Source organism: Anomaloglossus baeobatrachus, chromosome 3 (genome assembly GCF_048569485.1).
Source record: "Anomaloglossus baeobatrachus isolate aAnoBae1 chromosome 3, aAnoBae1.hap1, whole genome shotgun sequence".
NCBI lineage: Eukaryota > Metazoa > Chordata > Amphibia > Anura > Aromobatidae > Anomaloglossus > Anomaloglossus baeobatrachus.
The window spans coordinates 283,033,995-283,059,667 of NC_134355.1; the positions used below are offsets into that span (position 1 = coordinate 283,033,995).

General features: G+C 51.7%; 1 protein-coding gene across 2 annotated transcripts in view; it reads left to right on the forward strand.

The window, feature by feature from the left end:
• Nucleotides 1-25,673, forward strand: part of MED23 (mediator complex subunit 23) — a 226,605-nt gene that overhangs the window by 149,597 nt on the left and 51,335 nt on the right. For both annotated transcript variants that reach the window (XM_075339880.1, XM_075339881.1), the window contains 4 exons: nt 8,117-8,241; nt 8,520-8,725; nt 22,319-22,499; nt 22,579-22,749. In XM_075339880.1, coding sequence (XP_075195995.1) covers nt 8,117-8,241; nt 8,520-8,725; nt 22,319-22,499; nt 22,579-22,749 — 683 coding nt within the window. The remainder of the gene's footprint in view (nt 1-8,116; nt 8,242-8,519; nt 8,726-22,318; nt 22,500-22,578; nt 22,750-25,673) is intronic.

Below are 25,673 nucleotides of genomic sequence, written 5' to 3' on the forward strand. Positions count from 1 at the left end.
CCCATAAGGAACGATGAAGAAAAAGAGAATTTTGTTAACTTACCGTAAATTCTTTTTCTTATAGTTCCGACATGGGAGACCCAGCACCCTCCCTGTTGCCTGTTGGCAGTTCTTGTTCCGTGTGTTTTCACCGGCTGTTGTTGTAGACAGAGGTTCCGGTTATTCCGGGTTTTACTCTATCTCTACTTGTGGGTGGATGTCCTCCTTCAGCTTTTGCACTAAACTGGCTAGATGTGGTCATCCAGGGGGTGTATATGCTCGGAGGGAGGAGCTACACTTTTTAGTGTAGTACTTTGTGTGTCCTCCGGAGGCAGAAGCTATACACCCATGGTCTGGGTCTCCCATGTCGGAACTATAAGAAAAAGAATTTATGGTAAGTAAACAAAATTCTCTTTGTTTCGGGTAAACTGGGTAGCAACAATCATTAAACAGTGTGACAGAGCAGTGGTGTTACCCTCCATATACGGTTTACATCCTGCCTATGTCAGCACTGTAAACAGCTGATGGCTAGGGCTGTCAGGCCACCACCAATCTGATATCATATATGTATTTTACTAATATCACACTATGGAAAAAAATCTGCATTATGAACAGTGACTTATCGAAGTAATGCAGAACGTCAACCGTATTATTTAGTAAGCTATAATTCCATAGACATATAGTTACAGCGTCCTAGTAGCTTGAGACATGTAAGAATCTGAATTAAAATGTTTTTTGTTTTTCCAAAAATCATAGATAACTAGCAATTTTTTAGTTGTCTTTAGTGACTAGTTGTTTAGATATTTTCTTTGTCGCTCCATTGGGAGACCCAGACAATTGGGTGTATAAGCTATGCCTCCGGAGGCCACACAAAGTATTACACTAAAAGTGTAAAGCCCCTCCCCTTCTGCCTATACACCCCCCGTGCTCTCACGGGCTCCTCAGTTTTCATGCTTTGTGCGAAGGAGGCAGACATCCACGCATAGCTCCACAGCTTAGTCAGCAGCAGCTGCTGACTATGTCGGATGGAAGAAAAGAGGGCCCATAACAGGGCCCCCAGCATGCTCCCTTCTCACCCCACTCTTGTCGGCGGTGTTGTTAAGGTTGAGGTATCCATTGCGGGTACGGAGGCTGGAGCCCACATGCTGTTTTCCTTCCCCATCCCCTTTAGGGCTCTGGGTGAAGTGGGATCCTAATCGGTCTCCAGGCACTGAGACCGTGCTCCATCCACAGCTCCTGGGGACTCTGCTGGACAAGGAGCCGAGTATCGTCAGGGACAAGGCCCTGCTACTTTGAGGTACTCTGTGTCCCCGTGGGGACCGCGCACAGAAACACTCCAGCATTGCTGGGTGTGTTAGTGCGCCGGGGACCGCAGCGCTGACCGCGCTGGTGCCATCACACACTGCAGCGTGGCTGGGTGTGTTAGTTTACTGGGGACTACCGCGCTGACCGCGCGCTGCCATTTCACACTGCAGCGCGGCTGGGAATGTTAGTACGCCGGGGACTACCGCGCCGACCGCGCTTATAACTTTAGTCCCCGGCTTTTGCGGCCTAGTCTCACTTTTTTCCCGCCCCCAGGCCTGCCAGTCAGGGGAAGGGCGGGACGCTGTACAGGACGTCAGCACTGAGGGCTGGAACATGCTTTGCATACTCCACCCCCCTCACTGTGCACAGTGGGGCACCAGATTCCCGCACTTTCTAGGGCACGCCCACGGCCCCCTCCTCTCCTCAGGACGCCGGCAGCCATTCCTGTCAGCTCTTCTGACGCTGGAGAGGGGAGACAAGCTCGGGGAGACCCAGGCAGGGATTCTGGTGACCACACAACCGCTTTGAGCGGGCGGTAAGCAGCACCTGAGGTGCTGGCCCCACTAGTGCAGAAGTGTACTTATAGATTATATGATTATAGGCTATACTTTACACTGTATGGTGCACGGTTGATTTTTGGCTATATACCCTCCTGGATTGCTCAGAGGAGACAACAGCATGTCGTCCGCAAAAAGCAAGGGTGCCAAAGCACAGGCTTACTATGCTGCCTGCGCCGCATGTACGGCTATACTACCGGCAGGTTCCACTGACCCTCATTGTGTGCAATGCTCGGCCCCTGTGGCACTTACTCAGCCGGAGCCTCTGCTAAGGGTGGCCCGGGGGAACCACCTGCTAACACTGTCCAGGTGACAGGGACGGAGTTTGCAGTTTTTACTGACAGACTTTCTGAGACTATGGCTAAGATACTAGAAGCCTTGCAGTCCAGACCGGTATCTCAGACCATGGGCACTGTGGAATCATTGCTCCCTGGTCCCCCTCAGTTGGAACAACAATGTCCTCCCGGGGTGTCTCATAGATCCCAGGGTGAGGTCTCTGACACGGACCGCAGCCCCAGACCGCCTAAGCGAGCTCGCTGGGAAATTCCCTCGACATCATCACATTGTTCAGGGTCTCAGCGGGAGGACTCTCTGTATGATGAAGCGGAGGTAGCTGATCAGGATTCTGATCCTGAGGCCGCTCTCAACCTTGATACTCCTGATGGGGACGCCATAGTGAATGATCTTATCGCGTCCATCAATCAAATGTTGGATATTTCTCCCTCAGCTCCTCCAGTAGAGGAGTCAGCTTCTCAGCAGGAGAAATTCCGTTTCAGGTTTCCCAAGCGTAAAACGAGTATGTTTCTGGACCACTCTGACTTCAGAGAGGCAGTCCAGAAACACCGAGCTTGTCCAGATAAGCGTTTTTCCAAGCGCCTTAAGGATACACGTTATCCCTTCCCCCCTGACGTGGTCAAGGGCTGGACTCAGTGTCCCAAGGTGGATCCTCCAATCTCCAGACTGGCGGCTAGATCCATAGTGGCAGTTGAAGATGGGGCTTCACTCAAGGATGCCACTGACAGACAGATGGAGCTCTGGTTGAAATCCATCTATGAAGCTATCGGCGCGTCTTTTGCTCCAGCATTCGCAGCCGTATGGGCACTCCAAGCTATCTCAGCGGGTCAAGCGCAAATTGACGCACTCACACGTACGTCTGCGCCGCAAGTGGCATCCATAACCTCTCAAACGTCGGCATTTGCGTCCTACGCTATTAATGCTGTCCTGGACTCTGCGAGCCGTACGGCGGTTGCAGCCGACAATTCGGTGGCAATACGCAGGGCCTTGTGGCTACGGGAATGGAAGGCAGATTCGGCTTCCAAAAAGTGCTTAACCAGTTTGCCATTTTCTGGCGACCGTTTGTTTGGTGAGAGATTGGATGAAATCATCAAACAATCCAAGGGAAAGGAAACATCCTTACCCCAGGCCAAACCAAACATACCCCAACAGAGGAGGGGACAGTCGAGGTTTCGGTCCTTTCGGGGTGCGGGCAGGTCCCAATTCTCCTCGTCCAAAAGGCCTCAGAAGGATCAGAGGAACTCCGATTTCATGGCGGTCTAAGTCACGCCCTAAAAAGACCGCCGGAGGTGCCGCTACCAAGGCGGCTTCCTCATGACTTACGGCCTCCTCACACCGCATCCTCGGTCGGTGGCAGGCTCTTCCGCTTTTGCGACACCTGGCTGCCACAGGTAAAAGACCGTTGGGTGAGAGACATTCTGTCTCACGGTTACAGGATAGAGTTCAGCTCTCGTCCTCCGACTCGATTCTTCAGAACATCTCCGCCACCCGAGCGAGCCGATGCTCTTCTGCAGGCGGTGGGCACTCTGAAGGCAGAAGGAGTGGTGGTCCCGGTTCCTCTTCAGCAACAGGGTCACGGTTTTTACTCGAACCTGTTTGTGGTCCCAAAGAAGGACGGGTCTTTCCGTCCTGTCCTGGACCTAAAACTGCTCAACAAACACGTAAAGACCAGGCGGTTCCGGATGGAATCCCTCCGCTCCGTCATCGCCTCAATGTCCCAAGGAGATTTCCTTGCATCGATCGATATCAAAGATGCTTATCTCCACGTACCGATTGCTCCAGAGCATCAGCGCTTCCTGCGCTTCGCCATAGGAGACGAACACCTTCAGTTCGCGGCACTGCCGTTCGGCCTGGCGACAGCCCCACGGGTTTTCACCAAGGTCATGGCTACAGTAGTTGCGGTCCTCCACTCTCAGGGTCACTCGGTGATCCCTTACTTAGACGATCTGCTGGTCAAGGCACCCTCTCAAGAGGCATGCCAACACAGCCTCAACGCTACTCTGGAGACTCTCCAGAGTTTCGGGTGGATCATCAATTTTCCAAAGTCAAATCTGACACCGGCCCAATCGCTGACATATCTTGGCATGGAGTTTCATACCCTCTCAGCGATGGTGATGCTCCCGCTGAACAAACAGCGGTCACTGCAGACAGGGTTGCAATCTCTCCTTCAAGGTCAGTCACACCCCTTGAGGCGCCTCATGCACTTCCTGGGGAAGATGGTGGCAGCAATGGAGGCAGTCCCTTTCGCGCAGTTTCACCTGCGTCCTCTTCAATGGGACATCCTACGCAAATGGGACAGGAAGTCGACGTCCCTCGACAGGAACGTCTCCCTCTCTCAGTAAACCAAAGCTTCCCTTCGGTGGTGGCTTCTTCCCACTTCATTATCGAAGGGGAAATCCTTCCTACCCCCATCCTGGGCGGTGGTCACGACGGACGCGAGTCTGTCAGGGTGGGGAGCAGTCTTTCTCCACCACAGGGCTCAGGGTACGTGGACTCAGCAAGAGTCCTCCCTTCAGATCAATGTTCTGGAGATCAGGGCAGTGTATCTGGCCCTAAAAGCGTTCCAGCAGTGGCTGGAAGGCAAGCAGATCCGAATTCAGTCGGACAACTCCACAGCGGTGGCTTACATCAACCACCAAGGCGGAACACGCAGTCGGCAAGCCTTCCAGGAAGTCCGGCGGATTTTGATGTGGGTGGAAGCCACGGCCTCCACCATCTCCGCAGTTCACATCCCGGGCGTAGAAAACTGGGAAGCAGACTTTCTCAGTCGCCAGGGCATGGACGCAGGGGAATGGTCCCTTCACCCGGACGTGTTTCAGGAGATCTGTTGCCGCTGGGGGATGCCGGACGTCGACCTAATGGCGTCCCGGCACAACAACAAGGTCACGGCATTCATGGCACGATCTCACGATCACAGAGCTCTGGCGGCAGACGCCTTAGTTCAGGATTGGTCGCAGTTTCAACTCCCTTATGTGTTTCCTCCTCTGGCACTGTTGCCCAGAGTGTTACGCAAGATCAGGGCCGACTGCCGCCGCGCCATCCTCGTCGCTCCAGACTGGCCGAGGAGGTCGTGGTACCCGGATCTGTGGCATCTCACGGTCGGCCAACCGTGGGCACTACCAGACCGACCAGACTTGCTGTCTCAAGGGCCGTTTTTCCATCTGAATTCTGCGGCCCTCAACCTGACTGTGTGGCCATTGAGTCCTGGATCTTAGCGTCTTCAGGATTATCTCAAGAGGTCATTGCCACTATGAGACAAGCTAGGAAACCAACGTCTGCCAAGATCTACCACAGGACGTGGAAAATATTCCTATCGTGGTGCTCTGCTCAGGGTTTTTCTCCCTGGCCATTTGCCTTGCCCACTTTTCTGTCCTTCCTTCAATCCGGATTGGAAAAGGGTTTGTCGCTCGGATCCCTTAAGGGACAAGTCTCAGCGCTCTCTGTGTTTTTTCAGAAGCGCCTAGCCAGACTTCCACAGGTACGCACGTTCCTGCAGGGGGTTTGTCACATCGTCCCTCCTTACAAGCGTCCGTTAGAACCCTGGGATCTGAACAGGGTGCTGATGGTTCTTCAGAAACCACCGTTCCAGCCAATGAGGGATATTTCTCTCGCACGCCTTTCGCAGAAAGTGGTTTTCCTAGTAGCAGTCACTTCACTTCGGAGAGTGTCTGCAAAGCCCCTTTCCTGGTGTTTCACCAGGACAAGGTGGTTCTGCGTCCGGTTCCGGAATTTCTTCCTAAGGTGGTATCCCCCTTTCATCTCAATCAGGATATCTCCTTACCCTCTTTTTGTCCTCATCCAGTTCACCAATGTGAAAAGGATTTGCACTTGTTAGATCTGGTGAGAGCACTCAGATTCTACATTTCTCGTACGGCGCCCCTGCGCCGCTCGGATGCACTCTTTGTCCTTGTCGCTGGCCAGCGTAAAGGGACACAAGCTTCCAAATCAACCCTGGCTCGGTGGATAAAGGAACCAATTCTCGAAGCTTATCGTTCCTCGGGGCTTCCGGTTCCCTCAGGGCTGAAGGCCCATTCTACCAGGGCCGTGGGAGCGTCCTGGGCCTTGCGGCACCAGGCTACGGCTCAGCAGGTGTGTCAGGCAGCTACCTGGTCGAGCCTGCACACTTTCACGAAACACTATCAGGTGCATACCTATGCTTCGGCAGATGCCAGCCTAGGTAGACGAGTCCTTCAGGCGGCGGTTGCCCACCTGTAGGACGGAGCCGTTACGGCTCTATTATGAGGTATTATTTACCCACCCAGGGACTGCTTTTGGACGTCCCAATTGTCTGGGTCTCCCAATGGAGCGACAAAGAAGAAGGGAATTTTGTTTACTTACCGTAAATTCCTTTTCTTCTAGCTCCAATTGGGAGACCCAGCACCCGCCCCTGTTTTTTTGTGTACACATGTTGTTCATGTTGAATGGTTTCAGTTCTCCGATATTCCTTCGGATTGAATTTACTTTAAACCAGTTTATAATTTTTTTCCTCCTTCTTGCTTTTGCACCAAAACTGAGGAGCCCGTGAGAGCACGGGGGGTGTATAGGCAGAAGGGGAGGGGCTTTACACTTTTAGTGTAATACTTTGTGTGGCCTCCGGAGGCATAGCTTATACACCCAATTGTCTGGGTCTCCCAATTGGAGCTAGAAGAAAAGGAATTTACGGTAAGTAAACAAAATTCCCTTCTTAATGTTCTTTTGAAAATTCTTGTGATAAATTGTAAAATTGATTTTATTTTTATTTTTCCTCATTTTTTGCTCTTTTGTTTTGTTTCTAAAGTTGGAGCTTTTCTGTTTTCAGAAAAACCGTGTCCCCTTGCTCCAGTTTAAAAAAAAAAAAAGCTTCGCTTGCCCTCCCTGGGTTTGGTGTTTTGAGCCACTGCTTCTGTTGTCTGTTATGGTCTGCAGAATTGACTTCCCGACATGAGCACTTCAGATAATCTGTGAGCTCAGCAGCTGTGCCCAAGCCACTGAACGTACTGATTTGGCTGCAGCACTGTTAACATTTCTCCAGTGCTGCAGTCACTAACTGTCAATGAAAAATAAAAAACCCTGACTATGGGTTATACATATGGACAACGTCAAACACATAAGTGCAAATAACTTATATTATATTTGTTACCGTATCACACAAAGATTGCAGAAGCAATATTAAAAAAAAAAAAAAAAAAAACATAAAACAGAATTGGCAGTAACATGTGGCCCCAGTACAGTTAAAATTTCACAGAACGCACAATAGTACAAAAAATTATTGAAAGACACGGTAGAGTATACAGAAATAGAGATCTGACACTGGATCAATTGTTACAAAAGGTACAGTTACCTGTGCATGTCAAAAATGTATGTAATAACTAATCAGGAAAACGTGCTAAGTGCAGACCAAAAAATACAAGCCAAATTGGGCCATGATAATTGTGCCAATAAACCAAGGAGCCCAGTGCCCCGACGCGCGTTTCGTCCTCAGCTTTGTCAGGAGGCACTAGAGCAGTGGTCTTTCTAGCTATTTATGTCATAATGAACCCACCTGCTAGATTAGCGGCCTACGCCATCCGCCAATGCCGCCATCACACACCGCATCCAGCGCCCCATATCCTCTACTGCGCAGCTGCTTGAAGATCGATGGATGATTGGATGCCAGGCGAGGGGCAAAAGGGAAGCAAAGTGCGGGCTGTGCACGCACATCCATGAGGTCAAATCAGCTTTTGCGAAAGGGGCAGTAGTGGACACTTAGGGCAGAAAGCCTAAAGGGACTCCATCAAGTGGACATTATAATCAAACCAGCCCACACATGATAGATAGCGATGAAGGTATGTATAATAACCTGGACCTGAAGATAAGGGAGAACAGCATTGTTGTGGGGGTTTTTTTGTTTGTTTTTTGACGGAAAATGAAAAATTGGGGCTCTTTGATATCAATATAAAGTACAGGTTTTCAGCAAATATGTTTGGTTTTTTTTGTCTCATGATATTTTGTTGCTTTACTAGATTTTTTCACAGGCTCTGAATCGATTCAAGGCACATGGTGCAAGGACATTCTGCAGACCATCATTAGCTTCACGCCACATAACTGGGCTTTGCACACACTCAGCTGCTTTCCTGCTCCATTACAGGTAAATGTTTTCATCACCTGTATTACTAATGACACCCACAAGGTGCTGACCGATCTCTTTTTACATTGGGAAGTTTAACCTGTCAATGACTAGTGTTTTCTTCCTAATTGACTGAGGCTATTGTGCATTTGTAACCATTAACGGCTATATTTTTCTGATGGGTAAATATTTATGGTGGAGGGGTAAAAAATAGTGTAAATGCAGCATAATTCTATATGACATATAATTTGTAGGTTATAACTCTTTAAAATTAATTTATTTTTTTTTTTTTTAAATAGGCGTTCTTCAAGCAGAACAATGTGCCTCAAGAAAGCCGATTCAACCTCAAGAAAAATGTGGAAGAGGAGTATCGGAAGTGGAAGTCTATGACCAATGAAAATGATATCATCTCACACTTCTCCTTGCAAGGCTCCTCGCCTCTGTTCCTCTGTCTGCTGTGGAAAATGCTTCTAGAGACAGATCAAATCAATCAAATTGGATACAGGTAATGAAAAGGCTAGGTTTTCTTTATCGTTCCTTCCATGGGAGACCCAGACCATGGGTGTATAGCTAGCGCCTCCGGAGGACACACAAAGCACTACACTCAAATGTGTAGCTCCTCCCTCCGGGCTATATACACCCCCTGGATGACAATCCACCCAGTTCAACGCTTTGTGTTCCAGGAGGATCACACACATTTTCATTTCCTGATATTTTTTATTTTAATTTTTAAAGATTTGGAAGAAAAGCGGGTCCAGTCTGGACTCCCGGCATGTCCCTTCACGCTCCACTCTGCGGGGTGCTGTTAAGGTTGATTTTACTAAGGCTGGAGCCTTCACATGCCGAGCTACTTCGCATCCTCTGTCGAGGCTCTGTTTGAAGTGGGAGCCATCACGGTCCTCTCTGCTTGCAGAAGACCGGTCTCCATCCGCAGCCCTGTCTGGTCCCTGCTGGAAGGAGCGTTAACCCCCACTCAGGGCCATGGCCCTGCGTCTCAAAGCTAAGTATTGAGACGTTTTTTTCAGGGGTCCCGGGCACTTTTATTAGGGGGACAGTATGTGCTTTAGCGTTACTGTTAATTTCGGCCGGTTCTGGGAATTTTCCATGAGAACCGCGCCGACGGTGCCTGCTCGTCGGCCGCACTTTAAAATCTAGGCCCCGGCTTCAGTTTGGGCCTAGTTTCGTTTTCGGCTTCCTATGCATGTTTCTTCGGCGCTCTATTGGGAGACCCAGACGATTGGGTGTATAGCACTGCCTCCGGAGGCCACACAAAGCAACTACACTAAAAAGTGTAAGGCCCCTCCCCTTCTGGCTATACACCCCCAGTGGGATCACTGGCTCACCTGTTTTCTGCTTTGTGCGAAGGAGGTCAGACATCCACGCATAGCTCCACTGTTTGTAGTCAGCAGTAGCTGCTGGCTATATCTGATGGAAGAAAAGAGGGCCCATATGGGGCCCCCAGCATGCTCCCTTCTCACCCGCGGTGGTGCTTGTAAGGTTGAGGTACCTATTGCTGGTACAGAGGCTGGAGCCCACATGCTGTTTTCCTTCCACATCCCCTGGAGGGCTCTGTGGAAGTGGGATCTTGCCGGCCCCCAAGCCCTGGGGCCGGGCTCCATCCACAGACCCAGAGAACCTGCTGGATTTGGAGCGGGAGTGCCGTTCAGGGTCAAGGCCCTGCAACTTTCAGGTACTCTGTGTCCCCGGCAGGCACGGACACTCTCAAGGCTTGCTGAGCGTTATAGTGCGCCGGGGACAGTAGCGCTGTGCGCTGGGGTTAGGTCACTGCAGCTTTGCTGAGTGACGTTTCATGTTGGGAACTACTGCGCCGACCGCTCCTGGAGCGGCGGCGCAGCTGCGACTTGCAGTGCGCCGGGGACTTTGCGCCGACCGCGCTTTTACGGCGGCGGCGCTTCTAACTTTAGCCCCCGGCTTCTGCGGCCTAGCGCCGCTTCGTTCCCGCCCCCACCCTGTCAATCAGGGTAGGGGAGAGACGCTGCTCAATTGACAGCGCCGAGGGCTGGAGCTTTATTTACATGCTCCAGCCCTCTCACTAGGCACAGGGGGAAGCAGACTTCCCGCTCTTCGTCGGTGTACGCCCAGGGCCCGCCCCCCCTCTCCACAAGGACGCCGGCAGCCATTACACATGCGGTCTGGCTGGGGAAAGGCAGCAGGCTCTGGGAGACCCAGACTAGAGGGATTTCTGGCGTCCACACACCGCTCCTAAGCGGGCGGTAAGCAGCACAGTAGTGCTGGCCCCTCTAGTGCCTCAGTGTTATATTAGTGTACTTTTTTCTTGGTACCATATATATATATATATATTTATATAGTGCACTGTAAGGTCGCTTCTTGGCTGGACACCCTGTACTGCTCTGAGGAGGCAGCAACATGTCATCCGCAAAACGCAAGGCTGCCAAGGCACGGGCTGTGTACACTGTTTGTACTGCATGTGGGGCTGATCTACCGGCAGGCTCCAATGACTCACATTGTGTGCAATGTTCAGTCCCAGTGGCACTTCGTCAGCCAGAGCCTATTGTGGTGGTAGCCCAGGCAGAGACGCCTGTGAACCCTGCCCCGGTGACGGGGACAGACTTTGCAGTGTTTGCTGATAAAATGTCTGTGAGTATGACAAAAATCCTGGAGACCTTGCAGGCCAGGCCAGTTCCTCAGACCATGGACACTGCTGTGTCTATGCTCTCCGGTCCCCCTCAGTTGGAACTAATCCGTACTTCAAGGGGGTCTCAAGCATCACAAGCTGAAGTCTCTGACTCAGATGACAGTCCCAGGCAGCCTAAGCGAGCTCGCTGGGAAAGACCCTCGACGTCATCACACTGCTCAGGGTCTCAGCGAGAAGAGTCTCTCTATGATGAGACTGAGGACGGTGATCAGGATTCTAATCCTGAGGCCCCTCTCAATTTGGATGCCCCTGATGGTGACGCCATGGTTAATGACCTTATATCGGCGATTAATAGACTGTTGGATATTTCTCCACCAGCTCCTTCAGCAGAGGAGGCAGCTGCACAGCAGGAGAAGTTCCATTTCCTGTATCCCAAGCGTAAATTAAGTGCTTTTTTGGACCACTCTGACTTCAGAGAATCAATCCAGAAGCACGACGCTCATCCAGACAAGCGTTTCTCTAAACGTTCTAAGGATACCCGTTATCCTTTTCCCTCTGAAGTGGCCAAACGCTGGACCCAGTGTCCAAAGGTGGATCCCCCAATTTCCAAGCTTGCGGCTAGATCTATAGTCGCAGTAGAGGATGGCGCTTCACTTAAAGATGCCAACGACAGACAGATGGACCTTTGGTTGAAATCTGTCTATGAAGCTATCGGCGCGTCGTTTGCTCCAGCATTCGCGGCCGTGTGGGCACTCCAAGCTATTTCAGCTGGTTTAACACAGGTGGATGCTATCATGCATCCAGCAGTACCGCAGGTGGCGTCCCTAACTTCGCAAATGTCTGCGTTTGTGACCTATGCTATCAATGCTGTCCTAGAATCTACGAGCCGTACCTCTATGGCGGCCGCCAATTCTGTGGTTTTGCGCAGAGCCTTATGGTTAAAGGACTGGAAAGCAGATGCTGGTTCCAAAAAATGCTTAACCAGCTTGCCATTATCTAGAGACAGACTGTTTGGTGAGCCATTGGCTGAAATCATAAAACAGTCCAAGGGTAAGGACTCTTCCTTGCCACAGCCCAGAGCAAGTAAACCTCAACAGAAAAAGTGGCAGTCGAGGTTTCGGTCCTTTCGAGGCTCGGGCAAGGCCCAATTCTCCTCGTCCAAAACGACTCAGAAAGGACAAGGGAGCTCAGATTCCTGGCGGGCTCACTCACGCCCCAGGAAAGCAAATGGAGGAACCGCTTCCAAGGCGGCTACCTCATGACTTTCGGCCTCCTCCCTCCGCATCCTCGGTTGGTGGCAGGCTCTCCCGCTTTTGCGACATTTGGCTGTCACAGGTCAAAGACCGGTGGGTAACAGACATTTTGTCTCGCGGGTACAGAATCGAGTTCAGTTCTCGGCCTCCACTTCGGTTCTTCAGAACCTCCCCACACCCCAACCGAGCAGATGCCCTGCTGCAGGCGGTGGACTCTCTAAGAGCAGAAGGAGTCGTGATCCCTGTCCCCCCTCAGGAACGGGGGCGAGGTTTTTACTCCAATCTCTTTGTGGTTCCAAAAAAGGACGGCTCCTTCCGTCCTGTTCTGGACCTAAAACTGCTCAACAAGCATGTGAACGCCAGGCGGTTCCGGATGGAATCCCTCCGCTCAGTCATTGCCTCAATGTCCCAAGGAGATTTCCTAGCATCAATAGACATCAAAGATGCTTATCTCCACGTGCCGATTGCTACGGAGCACCAACGCTTTCTACGCTTCGTGATAGGAGACGACCATCTTCAGTTCGTGGCTCTGCCATTTGGTCTGGCGACAGCCCCTCGGGTGTTCACCAAGATCATGGCAGCAGTGGTAGCAGTCTTGCACTCTCACGGACACTCTGTGATCCCTTACTTGGACGATCTACTGGTCAAGGCACCCTCTCAGGAGGCATGCCAACTCAGCCTGAATTTTGCACTGGAGACTCTCCAGGCATTCGGGTGGATCATCAACTTCCCAAAGTCAAATCTGTCACCGACCCAATCACTAACGTATCTTGGCATGGAGTTTCATACTCTCTCAGCGATAGTGAAGCTTCCGCTGGACAAGCAGCGGTCTCTACAGACTGGGGTGCAGGCTCTCCTTCAAAGTCAGTCGCACTCCTTAAGACGCCTCATGCACTTCCTCGGGAAGATGGTGGCGGCAATAGAAGCGGTTCCGTTTGCGCAGTTTCATCTGCGTCCACTTCAATGGGACATTCTCCGCCAATGGGACGGGAAGTCAACATCCCTGGACAGGAAAGTCTCCCTTTCCCAGACGGCCAAGGACTCTCTGCAGTGGTGGCTCCTTTCCACCTCATTATCACAGGGAAGATCCTTCCTACCACCGTCCTGGGCGGTGGTCACGACAGACGCGAGTCTGTCAGGGTGGGGAGCAGTGTTTCTCCACCACAGGGCTCAGGGTACGTGGACTCAGCAGGAGTCCATCCTTCAGATCAATGTTCTGGAAATCAGAGCAGTGTTTCTTGCCCTACTAGCCTTCCAGCAGTGGCTGGAAGGGAAGCAGATCCGAATTCAATCGGACAACTCCACAGCGGTGGCATACATCAATCACCAAGGGGGGACACGCAGTCGGCAAGCCTTCCAGGAAGTCCGGCGCATTATGATGTGGGTGGAAGCCACGGCCTCCACCATATCCGCAGTTCACATCCCCGGCGTAGAAAACTGGGAAGCAGACTTCCTCAGTCGCCAGGGCATGGACGCAGGGGAATGGTCCCTTCACCCGGACGTGTTTCAGGAAATCTGTCGCCGATGGGGAAGGCCGGACGTCGACCTAATGGCGTCCCGGCACAACAACAAGGTCCCAACCTTCATGGCACGGTCTCGCGATCAAAGAGCTCTAGCAGCAGACGCCCTAGTGCAAGATTGGTCGCAGTTCCGGCTCCCTTATGTGTTTCCACCTCTGGCACTCTTGCCCAGAGTGCTACGCAAGATCAGATCCGACTGCAGCCGCGTCATACTCGTCGCTCCAGACTGGCCGAGGAGGGCGTGGTATCCGGATCTGTGGCATCTCACGGTCGGCCAACCGTGGGCACTACCAGACCGACCAGACTTACTGTCCCAAGGGCCGTTTTTCCATCGGAATTCTGCGGCCCTGAACCTGACTGTGTGGCCATTGAGTCCTGGATCCTAGCGTCTTCAGGCTTATCCCAAGGGGTCGTTGCCACCATGAGACAGGCTAGGAAGCCCACGTCTGCTAAGATCTACCACAGAACGTGGAGGATATTCTTATCCTGGTGCTCTGCTCAGGGAGTGTCTCCCTGGCCATTTGCATTACCTACCCTTCTTTCTTTCCTGCAATCTGGGTTAGAAAAAGGTTTGTCGCTCGGCTCCCTTAAAGGACAAGTCTCGGCGCTATCCGTCTTTTTTCAGAGGCGTTTGGCACGCCTTCCTAAGGTGCGCACGTTCCTGCAGGGGGTTTGCCATATTGTACCCCCGTACAAGCGGCCGTTGGATCCATGGGATCTGAACAGGGTACTAGTTGCCCTCCAGAAGCCGCCCTTCGAGCCTCTGAGGGAGGTTTCACTCTCTAGACTATCACAGAAAGTGACTTTTCTAGTAGCGATCACATCTCTTCGGAGAGTGTCTGAGCTAGCAGCGCTGTCTTCCAAGGCTCCCTTCCTGGTCTTCCACCAGGACAAGGTAGTGCTGCGCCCCATTCAGGAGTTTCTCCCGAAGGTGGTATCTTCTTTTCATCTTAATCAGGATATCTCTTTGCCTTCGTTTTGTCCTCATGCAGTTCACCGGTATGAGAAGGATTTACATTTGTTAGATCTGGTGAGAGCACTCAGAATCTACATTTCCCGCACGGCGCCCCTGCGCCGTTCGGATGCACTCTTTGTCCTTGTCGCTGGTAAGCGCAAAGGGTCGCAGGCGTCTAAGGCCACCCTGGCTCGATGGATCAAAGAACCAATTCTTGAAGCCTACCGTTCTGCTGGGCTTCCGGTTCCATCAGGGCTGAAGGCCCATTCTACCAGAGCCGTGGGTGCGTCCTGGGCATTGCGACACCAGGCTACGGCTCAACAGGTGTGCCAGGCAGCTACCTGGTCGAGTCTGCACACTTTCACCAAACATTATCAGGTGCATACCTATGCTTCGGCGGACGCCAGCCTAGGTAGAAGAGTCCTGCAGGCGGCAGTTGCCTCCCCGTAGGGGAGGGCTGTCTTGCAGCTCTAACATGAGGTATTTCTTTACCCACCCAGGGACAGCTTTTGGACGTCCCAATCGTCTGGGTCTCCCAATAGAGCGCCGAAGAAGAAGGGAATTTTGTTACTTACCGTAAATTCCTTTTCTTCTAGCTCTTATTGGGAGACCCAGCACCCGCCCTGTTGTCCTTCGGGATTTTTGGTTTGTTTGCGGGTACACATGTTGTTCATGTTGAACGGTTTTCAGTTCTCCGATGTTACTCGGAGTGAATTTGTTTAAACCAGTTATTGGCTTTCCTCCTTCTTGCTTTTGCACTAAAACTGGTGAGCCAGTGATCCCACTGGGGGTGTATAGCCAGAAGGGGAGGGGCCTTACACTTTTTAGTGTAGTTGCTTTGTGTGGCCTCCGGAGGCAGTGCTATACACCCAATCGTCTGGGTCTCCCAATAAGAGCTAGAGGAAAAGGAATTTACGGTAAGTAACAAAATTCCCTTCTTTGCATACAGCGCCGCCCACCGCCCGACCAGCAGAGGGGAGGGCACTCCTCTCTAGGGAGATGTCCCCTCCCCTGTCTACCTCCCTGTGTCTCTCTGCCCTCTGTGTTTCCCGCTCCTGGGCTTATACACGCCCCCCCTCCTTCTCCCAGCGCCATTTTCTCAGCGTTTTTCACACTGGGAAGCGCTGGAAGCTGCAGCTGCATACTATCTGGAAGGCTGACACTTCACAGGGGAGCGGTGAAATCCGGAGGACACACAGAGAGCAGGGCTGGTAAGCCACAACCCCTGGTTGTGGACTTTTTATTACACTCTCAGGCTTTCTACAGGAGTGTATCTGGCTGCAGAACTTCCTCCACAGCAGCATGTCTGTCACTAGGAGCAAGGCTGCAAACATGTATGCTATATGCACTGCTTGTAAGCTAATTCTGCCAGAGCCAAGCACATACCCACATTGTGATACCTGTGCTAATATGGTTGTGTCTCAGCCTGGAGCCTCCGCAGGGGTCCCTCCGGCTGCTCCGGCCCCGGTGGCTGAACCCCCGGCTTGGGTAGCATCTTTTTCACAAGCTCTTTCCAAGTCGTTTGCCGACTCCATGGGGCAGCTGTCCCGGACGCTGCTGTCTATGCATCAGCCTCCCTCTCAGGGTGTCTCTGCGGCTCCGAGCTCTGCAGAGCCCTCAGAGCAGGTCCTAGGACCCCGTCCCCCTAAACGGAGACGCACGGACCCTTCTCCTTCCTCTTCCCACGGCTCTGATTCACAAGCCGAGGTGCAGGGCGAGGAGGATTCACTTGCTGTGGGCTCAGACGCTGCCTCTATGTACCCCATTGACTTGTCTGAGGGTGATGCGGATGTTAGTGACTTGATTACGTCCATTAACTCCGTACTGAACCTCAACCCACAAGAGTCAGAGGAACAACCCTCTCTGGTAGAGGTACACCAGTTTACCTCTCCTAAGAAACCTAGGAGTATGTTTTTTAACCACTCCAGCTTTAAGACCACTGTTAACAAGCCCAGGGCCTGTCCTGACAAACGCTTTCTGAAGCGTAGTTCAGATGACCGTTTTCCTTTTCCACCAGAGGTGGTTAAGGAATGGGCCCAGTCCCCAAAGGTGGACCCTCCGGTGTCCAGAATCTCAGCCCGCACAGTCGTTGCTGTGGCTGACGGCACTTCTCTTAAGGACCCCACTGACCGCCAGGTTGACCTTCTGGCCAAGTCTGTATTTGAGGCGGCAGGAGCCTCCTTCTCCCCGTCTTTTGCGGCAGTATGGGCTCTTAAGGCTATCTCTGCCTCGCTGGCGGAGATTCATTCCCTCTCCAGGGACTCTATTCCTGAGATGGATGCCTTAACTTCTCAAGCTTCGGCTTTTGCATCCTACGCCATGTCTGCCATCCTGGAGGCTTCTCACCGCACGGCAGTGGCCTCCGCTAACTCCCTCGCGATCCGCAGGATCTTGTGGCTTCGAGAGTGGAAAGCAGACGCTTCCTCTAAGAAGTACCTTGCGAGTCTCCCTTTTACTGGGTCCCGGCTGTTTGGGGAACAGCTTGATGACATAATTAAGGAGGCTACTGGCGGGAAGAGTACTTCCTTGCCACAAACTAAAGCCAAGAAACCTGCCCAAGTCAGGAACCAATCGAGGTTTCGTTCCTTTCGTTCCTCTAACTGGTCATCCTCTAAGCCCTCGGCCTCGTCCACTACCGCCAAGGATCGTAAATCCAACTGGCGCGCAAAGCCGCGTCCTCAAAAGACCGGAGGAGCCGCTGCCACCAAGGCAGCCTCCTCGTGACTATCTGGCCGCGCCAGCAAAGTCCTTGGTCGGTGGCAGGCTCTCCCACTTTGGCGACGTGTGGTTGCAACACGTCTCCGATCAGTGGGTGCGGGATATCATCACCCACGGCTACAGGATACCTTTTTCTTCCAGCCCGCCAAACAGATTTTTTCTGTCCACCCCCCCCTGCTCCAAAGCCGCCGCCTTCTCTCAGGCCGTGGCATCCCTGCAGGCCAACGGTGTAATTGTTCCGGTCCCCGCCCGGGAACGGTTCAGCGGTTTCTACTCAAACCTCTTTCTAGTCCCCAAAAAGGACGGTTCCTCCCGACCCATCCTGGATCTCAAGCTTCTCAACAAGCATGTTCAGGTGCGGCACTTTCGCATGGAATCTCTGAGATCGGTCATTGCCTCAATGACCCAGGGAGATTTTCTGGCATCCATCGACATCAGAGATGCCTACCTGCATGTGCCTATTGCGGTCTCACACCAGCGCTGGCTACGCTTTGCAATCGGAGAGGAACACTTCCAGTTCGTGGCTCTTCCCTTTGGCTTAGCCACGGCCCCTCGAGTGTTCACCAAGGTCATGGCAGCAGTGGTTGCGGTCCTGCACCTCCAGGGATTGGCAGTGATTCCTTACCTGGACGACCTTCTAGTCAAGGCCTCATCCAGTGTAGACTGCCAGCGGAGTGTCTCTCTCACTGTCACCACGCTAACTCAGTTCGGGTGGCTTGTCAACCTCCCCAAGTCGACTCTGACCCCGACCCGGGTACTTTTGTACCTAGGGATGCAATTCGAGACTCTGCCGGCACTTGTCAAGTTGCCCTTAGTCAAACAGCAGTTCCTTCGTCTGGCGGTGCGCTCTCTGCTGAGGCACCGCCGTCATTCCATCAGACACCTCATGCAGGTGCTGGGTCAGATGGTGGCGTCCATGGAAGCGGTTCCCTTTGCCCAGTTCCATCTGCGTCCCTTGCAGCTGGACATTCTCCGCTGTTGGGACAAGCGGATCTCTTCCTTGGACAGGCTGGTGGCTCTGTCATCACAGGCCAGGAACTCCCTTCGGTGGTGGCTTCAGCCCCTCTCCCTGTCACAGGGACGTTCCTTCCTGACTCCGTCCTGGGTGATCCTCACCACGGATGCCAGTCTCTCCGGCTGGGGAGCGGTATTTCTCCATCACCGAGCACAGGGCACTTGGACTCCGTCCGAATCAGCCCTCCCGATCAATGTGCTGGAAATCAGAGCTGTGTTTCTAGCTCTCCTGGACTTTCACCACCTATTGGCGGGCAAGCACATTCGGGTTCAGTCGGACAATGCGACAGCGGTTGCCTACATCAATCACCAGGGCGGAACTCACAGCCGTCTGGCGATGTTGGAGGTTCAACGAATCCTCCAGTGGACGGAGGACTCCAAGTCCACCATATCCGCAGTTCACATCCCAGGCGTGGAAAACTGGGAGGCCGATTATCTCAGCCGTCAAACCGTGGACGGCGGCGAGTGGGCCCTGCATCCGTCAGTGTTCAGATCGATCTGCCGCAAGTGGGGCACTCCGGAAGTAGATCTAATGGCTTCCCGGCACAACAACAAGGTTCCAGTTTACGTGGCTCGCTCCCACGATCCTCAAGCCTTCGCAGCAGACGCACTGGTTCAGGATTGGTCTCAGTTCAGTCTGGCCTATGTGTTTCCCCCTCTAGCTCTCTTGCCCAGGGTTCTGCGCAAGATCCGAATGGAGGGCCGTCGAGTCATACTCATTGCTCCGGACTGGCCCAGGCGAGCCTGGTACCCAGATCTGCTCCGTCTGTCCGTAGAGGTGCCGTGGCATCTCCCGGACCGCCCAGACCTTCTCTCTCAAGGTCCGTTCTTCCGCCAGAATTCTGCGGCTCTCAGATTGACGGCGTGGCTCTTGAGTCCTGGATCCTGACGGCTTCAGGCATTCCCTCTGAGGTCATCTCCACCATGACTCAGGCTCGGAAGTCTTCCTCGGCTAAGATTTACCACAGGACTTGGAGAATTTTCCTGTCCTGGTGTCGCTCTTCCGGCCATGCTCCTTGGCCGTTCGCCTTGCCGACCATCCTGTCTTTTCTACAGTCAGGTCTGCAGTTGGGTCTGTCCCTCAATTCCCTTAAGGGACAGGTGTCGGCTTTGTCGGTATTGTTCCAGCGGCGTATCGCCCGACTGGCTCAGGTGCGCACCTTCATGCAGGGCGCATCTCACATCATCCCTCCTTACCGACGGCCCTTGGATCCCTGGGACCTTAATCTGGTCCTCACGGCCTTACAGAAACCCCCTTTTGAGCCTCTCAGGGAAGTTCCTTTGTCTAGACTTTCACAGAAAGTTGTCTTTCTAGTGGCCATAACTTCTCTCAGGAGAGTTTCTGATTTGGCTGCGCTTTCTTCGGAATCCCCCTTTTTGGTGTTTCACCAAGACAAGGTGGTTCTGCGTCCGACTCCGGACTTTCTCCCTAAGGTGGTGTCTTCCTTCCACCTTAACCAGGACATTTCATTGCCCTCTCTTTGCCCGGCCCCTGTGCATCGCTTTGAGAAGGCGTTGCACACCTTGGATTTGGTGCGGGCGCTCCGAATCTATGTGTCTCGCACCGCCGTTTTTCGGCGGTGCACCTCACTTTTTGTGCTAACCACGGGTCAGCGCAAGGGCCTCTCGGCGTCTAAACCGACCCTGGCTCGTTGGGTTAGGTCGGCTATCGCCGATGCCTACCAGTGTTCTCAGGTGCCTCCCCCGCCGGGGATTAAGGCGCACTCGACCAGAGCTGTCGGTGCCTCCTGGGCTTTCAGACACCAGGCTACGGCTCAGCAGGTGTGTCAGGCTGCCACTTGGTCCAGTCTGCACACTTTTTCGAAGCACTACCAAGTGCATGCTCATGCTTCGGCAGATGCGAGCTTGGGCAGACGCATCCTTCAGGCGGCTGTCGCCCATTTGTGAAGTTAGGTTTTGCCTACTTCTCAGTTTCTATTTATTTCCCACCCATGGACTGCTTTGGAACGTCCCATGGTCTGGGTCTCCCATGGAAGGAACGATAAAGAAAAAGAGAATTTTGTTTACTTACCGTAAATTCTTTTTCTTGTAGTTCCGACATGGGAGACCCAGCACCCTCCCTGTTGCCTGTTGGCAGTTTTTGTTCCGTGTGTTTCACGGCTGTTGTTAGTAGACAGAGTTCTGGTTTTGCTGAGTTTTACTCTATCTCTACTTATGGGTGGATATCCTCCTTCAGCTTTTGCACTGAACTGGGTAGATTGTCATCCAGGGGGTGTATATAGCCCGGAGGGAGGAGCTACACATTTGAGTGTAGTGCTTTGTGTGTCCTCCGGAGGCGCTAGCTATACACCCATGGTCTGGGTCTCCCATGTCGGAACTACAAGAAAAAGAATTTACGGTAAGTAAACAAAATTCTCTTTTTTTTTCTTTATAGGAAAATATACAATAATTTAGCACCCAACCAATCAGTGCAGAGAGGGCAGCAGTAAAAATGTATAGGTGAACTATTTCTCATGCTTTGTTCTGTTTGAGCTCTCCTTAGTATTTATAAAAAGGTGATATTGAATTAGAATAATATATTTTCTCCCCAAAACAAGGCTACACCTGTTCACTCCATATACTTGTTTTAAGTTATATGGCAGACACAATGACAGCATTCCATATGGTCATGTAAGAAGAATACATGACTTATTACCCCCATCCACAACATGCGATGTTTCATCCTGTTTATAGGTCTTCATGATGCCTAGACAATTATACGTGTCTAGGTAGGGTTTGACTATATAGGAAAAAAACATTAAAGTGAATCTGTCAGCAGGTTTCTGCTATTTAATCTGAGAGCAGCAAGATGTAGGGGCAAAGACCCTGACTCCAGCGATGTTACTTAGTTTACTGGATGTAGCAGTTATGCTAGAATCACAGTTTTCTTTTGTCTCAGATCTAGTAGAGCTCATATGTTGTTCTGCGTTTAATCCCATCCACACCACAGCTTTCTGTGTACATTGTATAGTGACAGATTATATGTGCTGTGGGTAAGATTATCACTGAAGGACCTGTTGTCTTGTGCCATCTAGGCCTCCTGCTCTGTATAACCGTACCACTGAATAGCAACCTTCTGCCAATATACAATGTACACAAAGTTGTCAGTCAGGGGTGTTGGTGGAGGTATACAAAGCTCAGCATTCTGAAGACTGCTAGAACTGCAGCAGTGAAAACAGTGACTTTGTCAAAACCCCAGTAAGCAGACTAAGTGACACATCAGTAGAAAGTGTTGCCTCAGGTGGTGACATTTCTTGCTTTAGAAAGCAGCACCTGCTAACCACAACTGTAGACTCACTTATCATAATTGACATATGCTTCTTCCCCTGATCAGGAGCTGCGATATGTGCTGACCATAACCTGGAGCAGCTCTGTATGGTCAGACACGGCCATTACATAGTACATACATGCGGGGGCACATTTATAAGATTTTATTTTTTTAACTTATGCAAATTGTGTGACTTATTATTCTAAGGGTGCGTGCCCATGATCAGTATGTGCAGCGGTTTGGACACAGCATGCTTCAGCTGCATCCAAAACACTGAGTTGTACAGGACAAGCACAGTGGATGGATTTCTAGAAATCCCGTGCTCACTGTGCTTGTTTTTTCCGCAGCAAACACTGACCTGCGTAGCGTCCTTCCAGACCGCAGCATGTCAATTGTTTTCTGCGAATTCGCATGCGTCCTCCGTAGAGAGAATACAAGCAGGAGACCGCAGCGCACTGAACCCTGATGCTGGGTACGAGCAGCTGCGATCACCTGTGGAAGAGACTGTCTGCCCCACTGTTCAGGACCCGCTACATCCAGGACGCAGGGAGTCCTAATCATGGGCACATACCCTAAGAATAAAATCTACTTTGCCTTTAGTCCAACAATTTAAAAAGTTGTCCCCATAAACAGTGCTGAAGAGGGCACCTTATACCACAGAACACAAGCGTAGCATTGCGGTTAAATACATTGAGTAGGTGCCGGTCTGTGCACGTCCAATTCCTCAGTAATTTGTTTTCTCCTTTTCCTCAGAGTTTTGGAGCGAATTGGCGCCAGAGCTCTTGTTGCTCATGTCCGCACATTTGCCGATTTTCTTGTTTACGAGTTCTCCACCTCAGCCGGCGGTCAACAGCTCAATAAGTGTATCGAGATGCTGAATGACATGGTGTGGAAGTACAACATTGTGACCTTGGACAGACTGATACTGTGCTTGGTAATATATTCCGATTTTTCTCCTTTTTGGTTATTGATGAGGGCAGAAAATTCAAAGATATATTTTTTTTTCATCACAGGCCATGCGCAGCCATGAAGGGAATGAAGCCCAAGTGTGCTACTTCATTATTCAGTTACTGCTTCTGAAACCCAATGACTTCAGAAACCGTGTGAGTGACTTTGTGAAGGAGAACTCCCCGGAGCACTGGCTGCAGAATGATTGGCACACCAAGCATATGAGTTACCACAAGGTACGGTGAATGGGAAAATTATAAATGTGGATCTGTATCTAGAAACAACTGAGAGGGCTATACCACTCACAACTGACAGGAAACCAAGTCTCACTGGACTGCTTATACATGGCCATGGTAGTGCTGGAATATGTGTCTCCAAAAAAGCAGATTCAAGGTCTGACGGTCATTTTGTTTCCTTCGTTAGTTTGAAAAGCCAATAAACAGGAACATGGAATGGGATGCGAAAGTATGATATACCAAAAAGGCTGCGTTTTGTCATTGTGATATATAGGACAGCAGATTATAGGTAGGGGTGTAAATGGAATCTGTCAACAGGTTTTTGCTGTGTAATCTGAGAGGAGCATCTTATAGCGTCCGAGACCCTGATTCCAGCGATGTGTCACTTGCTAGTCTGCATGCTTAAGTGTTAATGCAATCACGGTTTTATCTTCTGCAGATCTAGCAGTGCTCAGAATGATGCTGGGCCCTGTATACCTCCAACCACTTAACTGAGCTGATCCCTTTAAATCTCCACCCACATAACTGAGCTGATCCCTGTATATCTCCACCCACATAACTGAGCTGATCCCTGTATATCTCCACCCACATAACTGAGCTGATCCCTGTATATCTCCACCCACATAACTGAGCTGATCCCTGTATATCTCCACCCAGATAACTGAGCTGATCCCTGTATATCTCCACCCACATAACTGAGCTGATCCCTGTATATCTCCACCCAGATAACTGAGCTGATCCCTGTATATCTCCACCCACATAACTGAGCTGATCCCTGTATATCTCCACCCACATAACTGAGCTGATCCCTGTATATCTCCACCCACATAACTGAGCTGATCCCTGTATATCTCCACCCACATAACTGAGCTGATCCCTGTATTTCTTTTTCGCTCTATTGGGAGACCCAGACAATTGGGTGTATAGGCTATGCCTCCGGAGGCAGCACAAAGTATTACACTCAAAAGTGTTAAGCCCCTCCCCTTCTGCCTATACACCCCCCGTGCTCCCACGGGCTCCTCAGTTTTTTGCTTTGTGCGAAGGAGGCAGACATGCAAGCACAGCTCCACAGATTAGTCAGCAGCAGCTGCTGACTAGGTCGGATGGAAGAAAAGTGGGCCCATATAGGGCCCCCAGCATGCTCCCTTCTCACCCCACTTTTGTCGGCGGTGTTGTTAAGGTTGAGGTATCCATTGCGGGTACGGAGGCTGGAGCCCACATGCTGTTTTTCCTTCCCCATCCCCCTTAGGGCTCTGGGTGAAGTGGGATCTTATCGGTCTCCAGGCACTGAGACCGGGCTTCATCCACAACTCCTGTGGAGCCTGATGGATAGGAGCCGATACCGTTCAGGGACATGGCCCTGCATCTTAAAGGTACTCTGTATCCCTATGGGGACCGCGCACGGCATCACCTCAGCTTTGCTGGGTGTGCTAGTGCACCGGGGACCGCGGCGTTGACCGGGTCTATATGTGCCATTACACACTCAGCGTCGCTGAGTGTGTTTATATGTAAGGGCTACCGCACTGACCGCCGTTGCCACGGGACACTGCGGCGCGGCTGGGACTTGTAGTTCGCCGGGGACTTTCACGCGACCGCGCTTTTACGGCGGCCGCGTTTATTACTACAGTCCCCGGCTTCATTGCGGCCTAGTTTCCCTTTTTTTCTCCCGCCCTCAGCCCTGACAGGCAGGGGAAGGGCGGGACGCTGCACGGAGCGAGCAGCAATGAGGGCTGGAGTATGATTTACATGCTCCACTCCCCTCACTGTGCACAGTATGAGCGCCCGTTTCGCGCTCTTTCTAGGCCACGCCCACAGCTTCCTCAGCTCGTCAGGACGCCGCAGCCATTCCTGTCAGCTCCACCGACGCTGCAGAGAGGGACATATTCATCGGAGACCCAGACACGGTCTCTGGTGGCCTCACAACCGCTTAGGCGGCTGGTAAGCAGCACATGTGGTGCTAGCCCCATGGTGCTGTATTGTATTGGTACATTATTTGTGTACTGTATATAATTTACACTGTATGAGCACAGTTCTTTCTGGCTATATACCCTATTGTGTTACTCAGGGAAAACTATAGCATGGCGCCCACAAAAGGCAGGGGTGCCAAAACACAGGCTTATTATGTTGCCTGCGCCGCATGTAAGACCCAGGTGGCAGCAAGACCCCTGTGACACTTCCTCAGCCGGATCCTCTGCTAAGAGGGGCCCAGGGGGAGCCACCTGTTGTCACTGTCCAGGTGACAGGGACTGAGTTTGCAACCTTTAAGGATCAACTATCTGAGACTATGGCTAAGATACTAGAAGCCTTGCAGTCCAGACCGGTATCTCAGCAAAGGGACTCTGTTGAATCATTGTTCCCTGACCCCCCTCAGTTGGACCAACAAGGTCCTCACGGGGTATCTCATACATCCCAGACGGAGGGTTCGGACTTAGAACCTAGCCCCAGATCGTCTAAGCGGGCCCGCTTAGAATTCCCTCGACATCATATTGTTTAGGGTCTCAGCGGGGGGATTCTCTGGTTGATGATGCGGAGACAGCTGATCAGGATTCTGATCCTGGGAGCGCTCTCAATCTTAATTCTCCAGACGGGGACGCTATAGTGAATGATCTTATTGCATCCATTCATCAGTTGCTGGATATTCTTCCCTCAGCCCCTCCGGCGGAGGAGTCAGATTCTCAGCAGGAGAAATTTCGCTTCAGGTTCCCCAAGCGTACACAGAGTATGTTTCTAGACCACTCTGATTTCAGAGAGGCAATCCAGAATCACCATGCTTGTCCGGATAAGCGTTTCTCTAAGCGCCTTAAGGATACACGTTATCCTTTTCCCCCGGAAGTGGTTAAAGGTTGGATTCAATGTCCCAAAGTGGATCCTCCAATCTCCAGACTGGCGGCTAGATCCATACTTGCAGTGGAAGATGGGGCCTC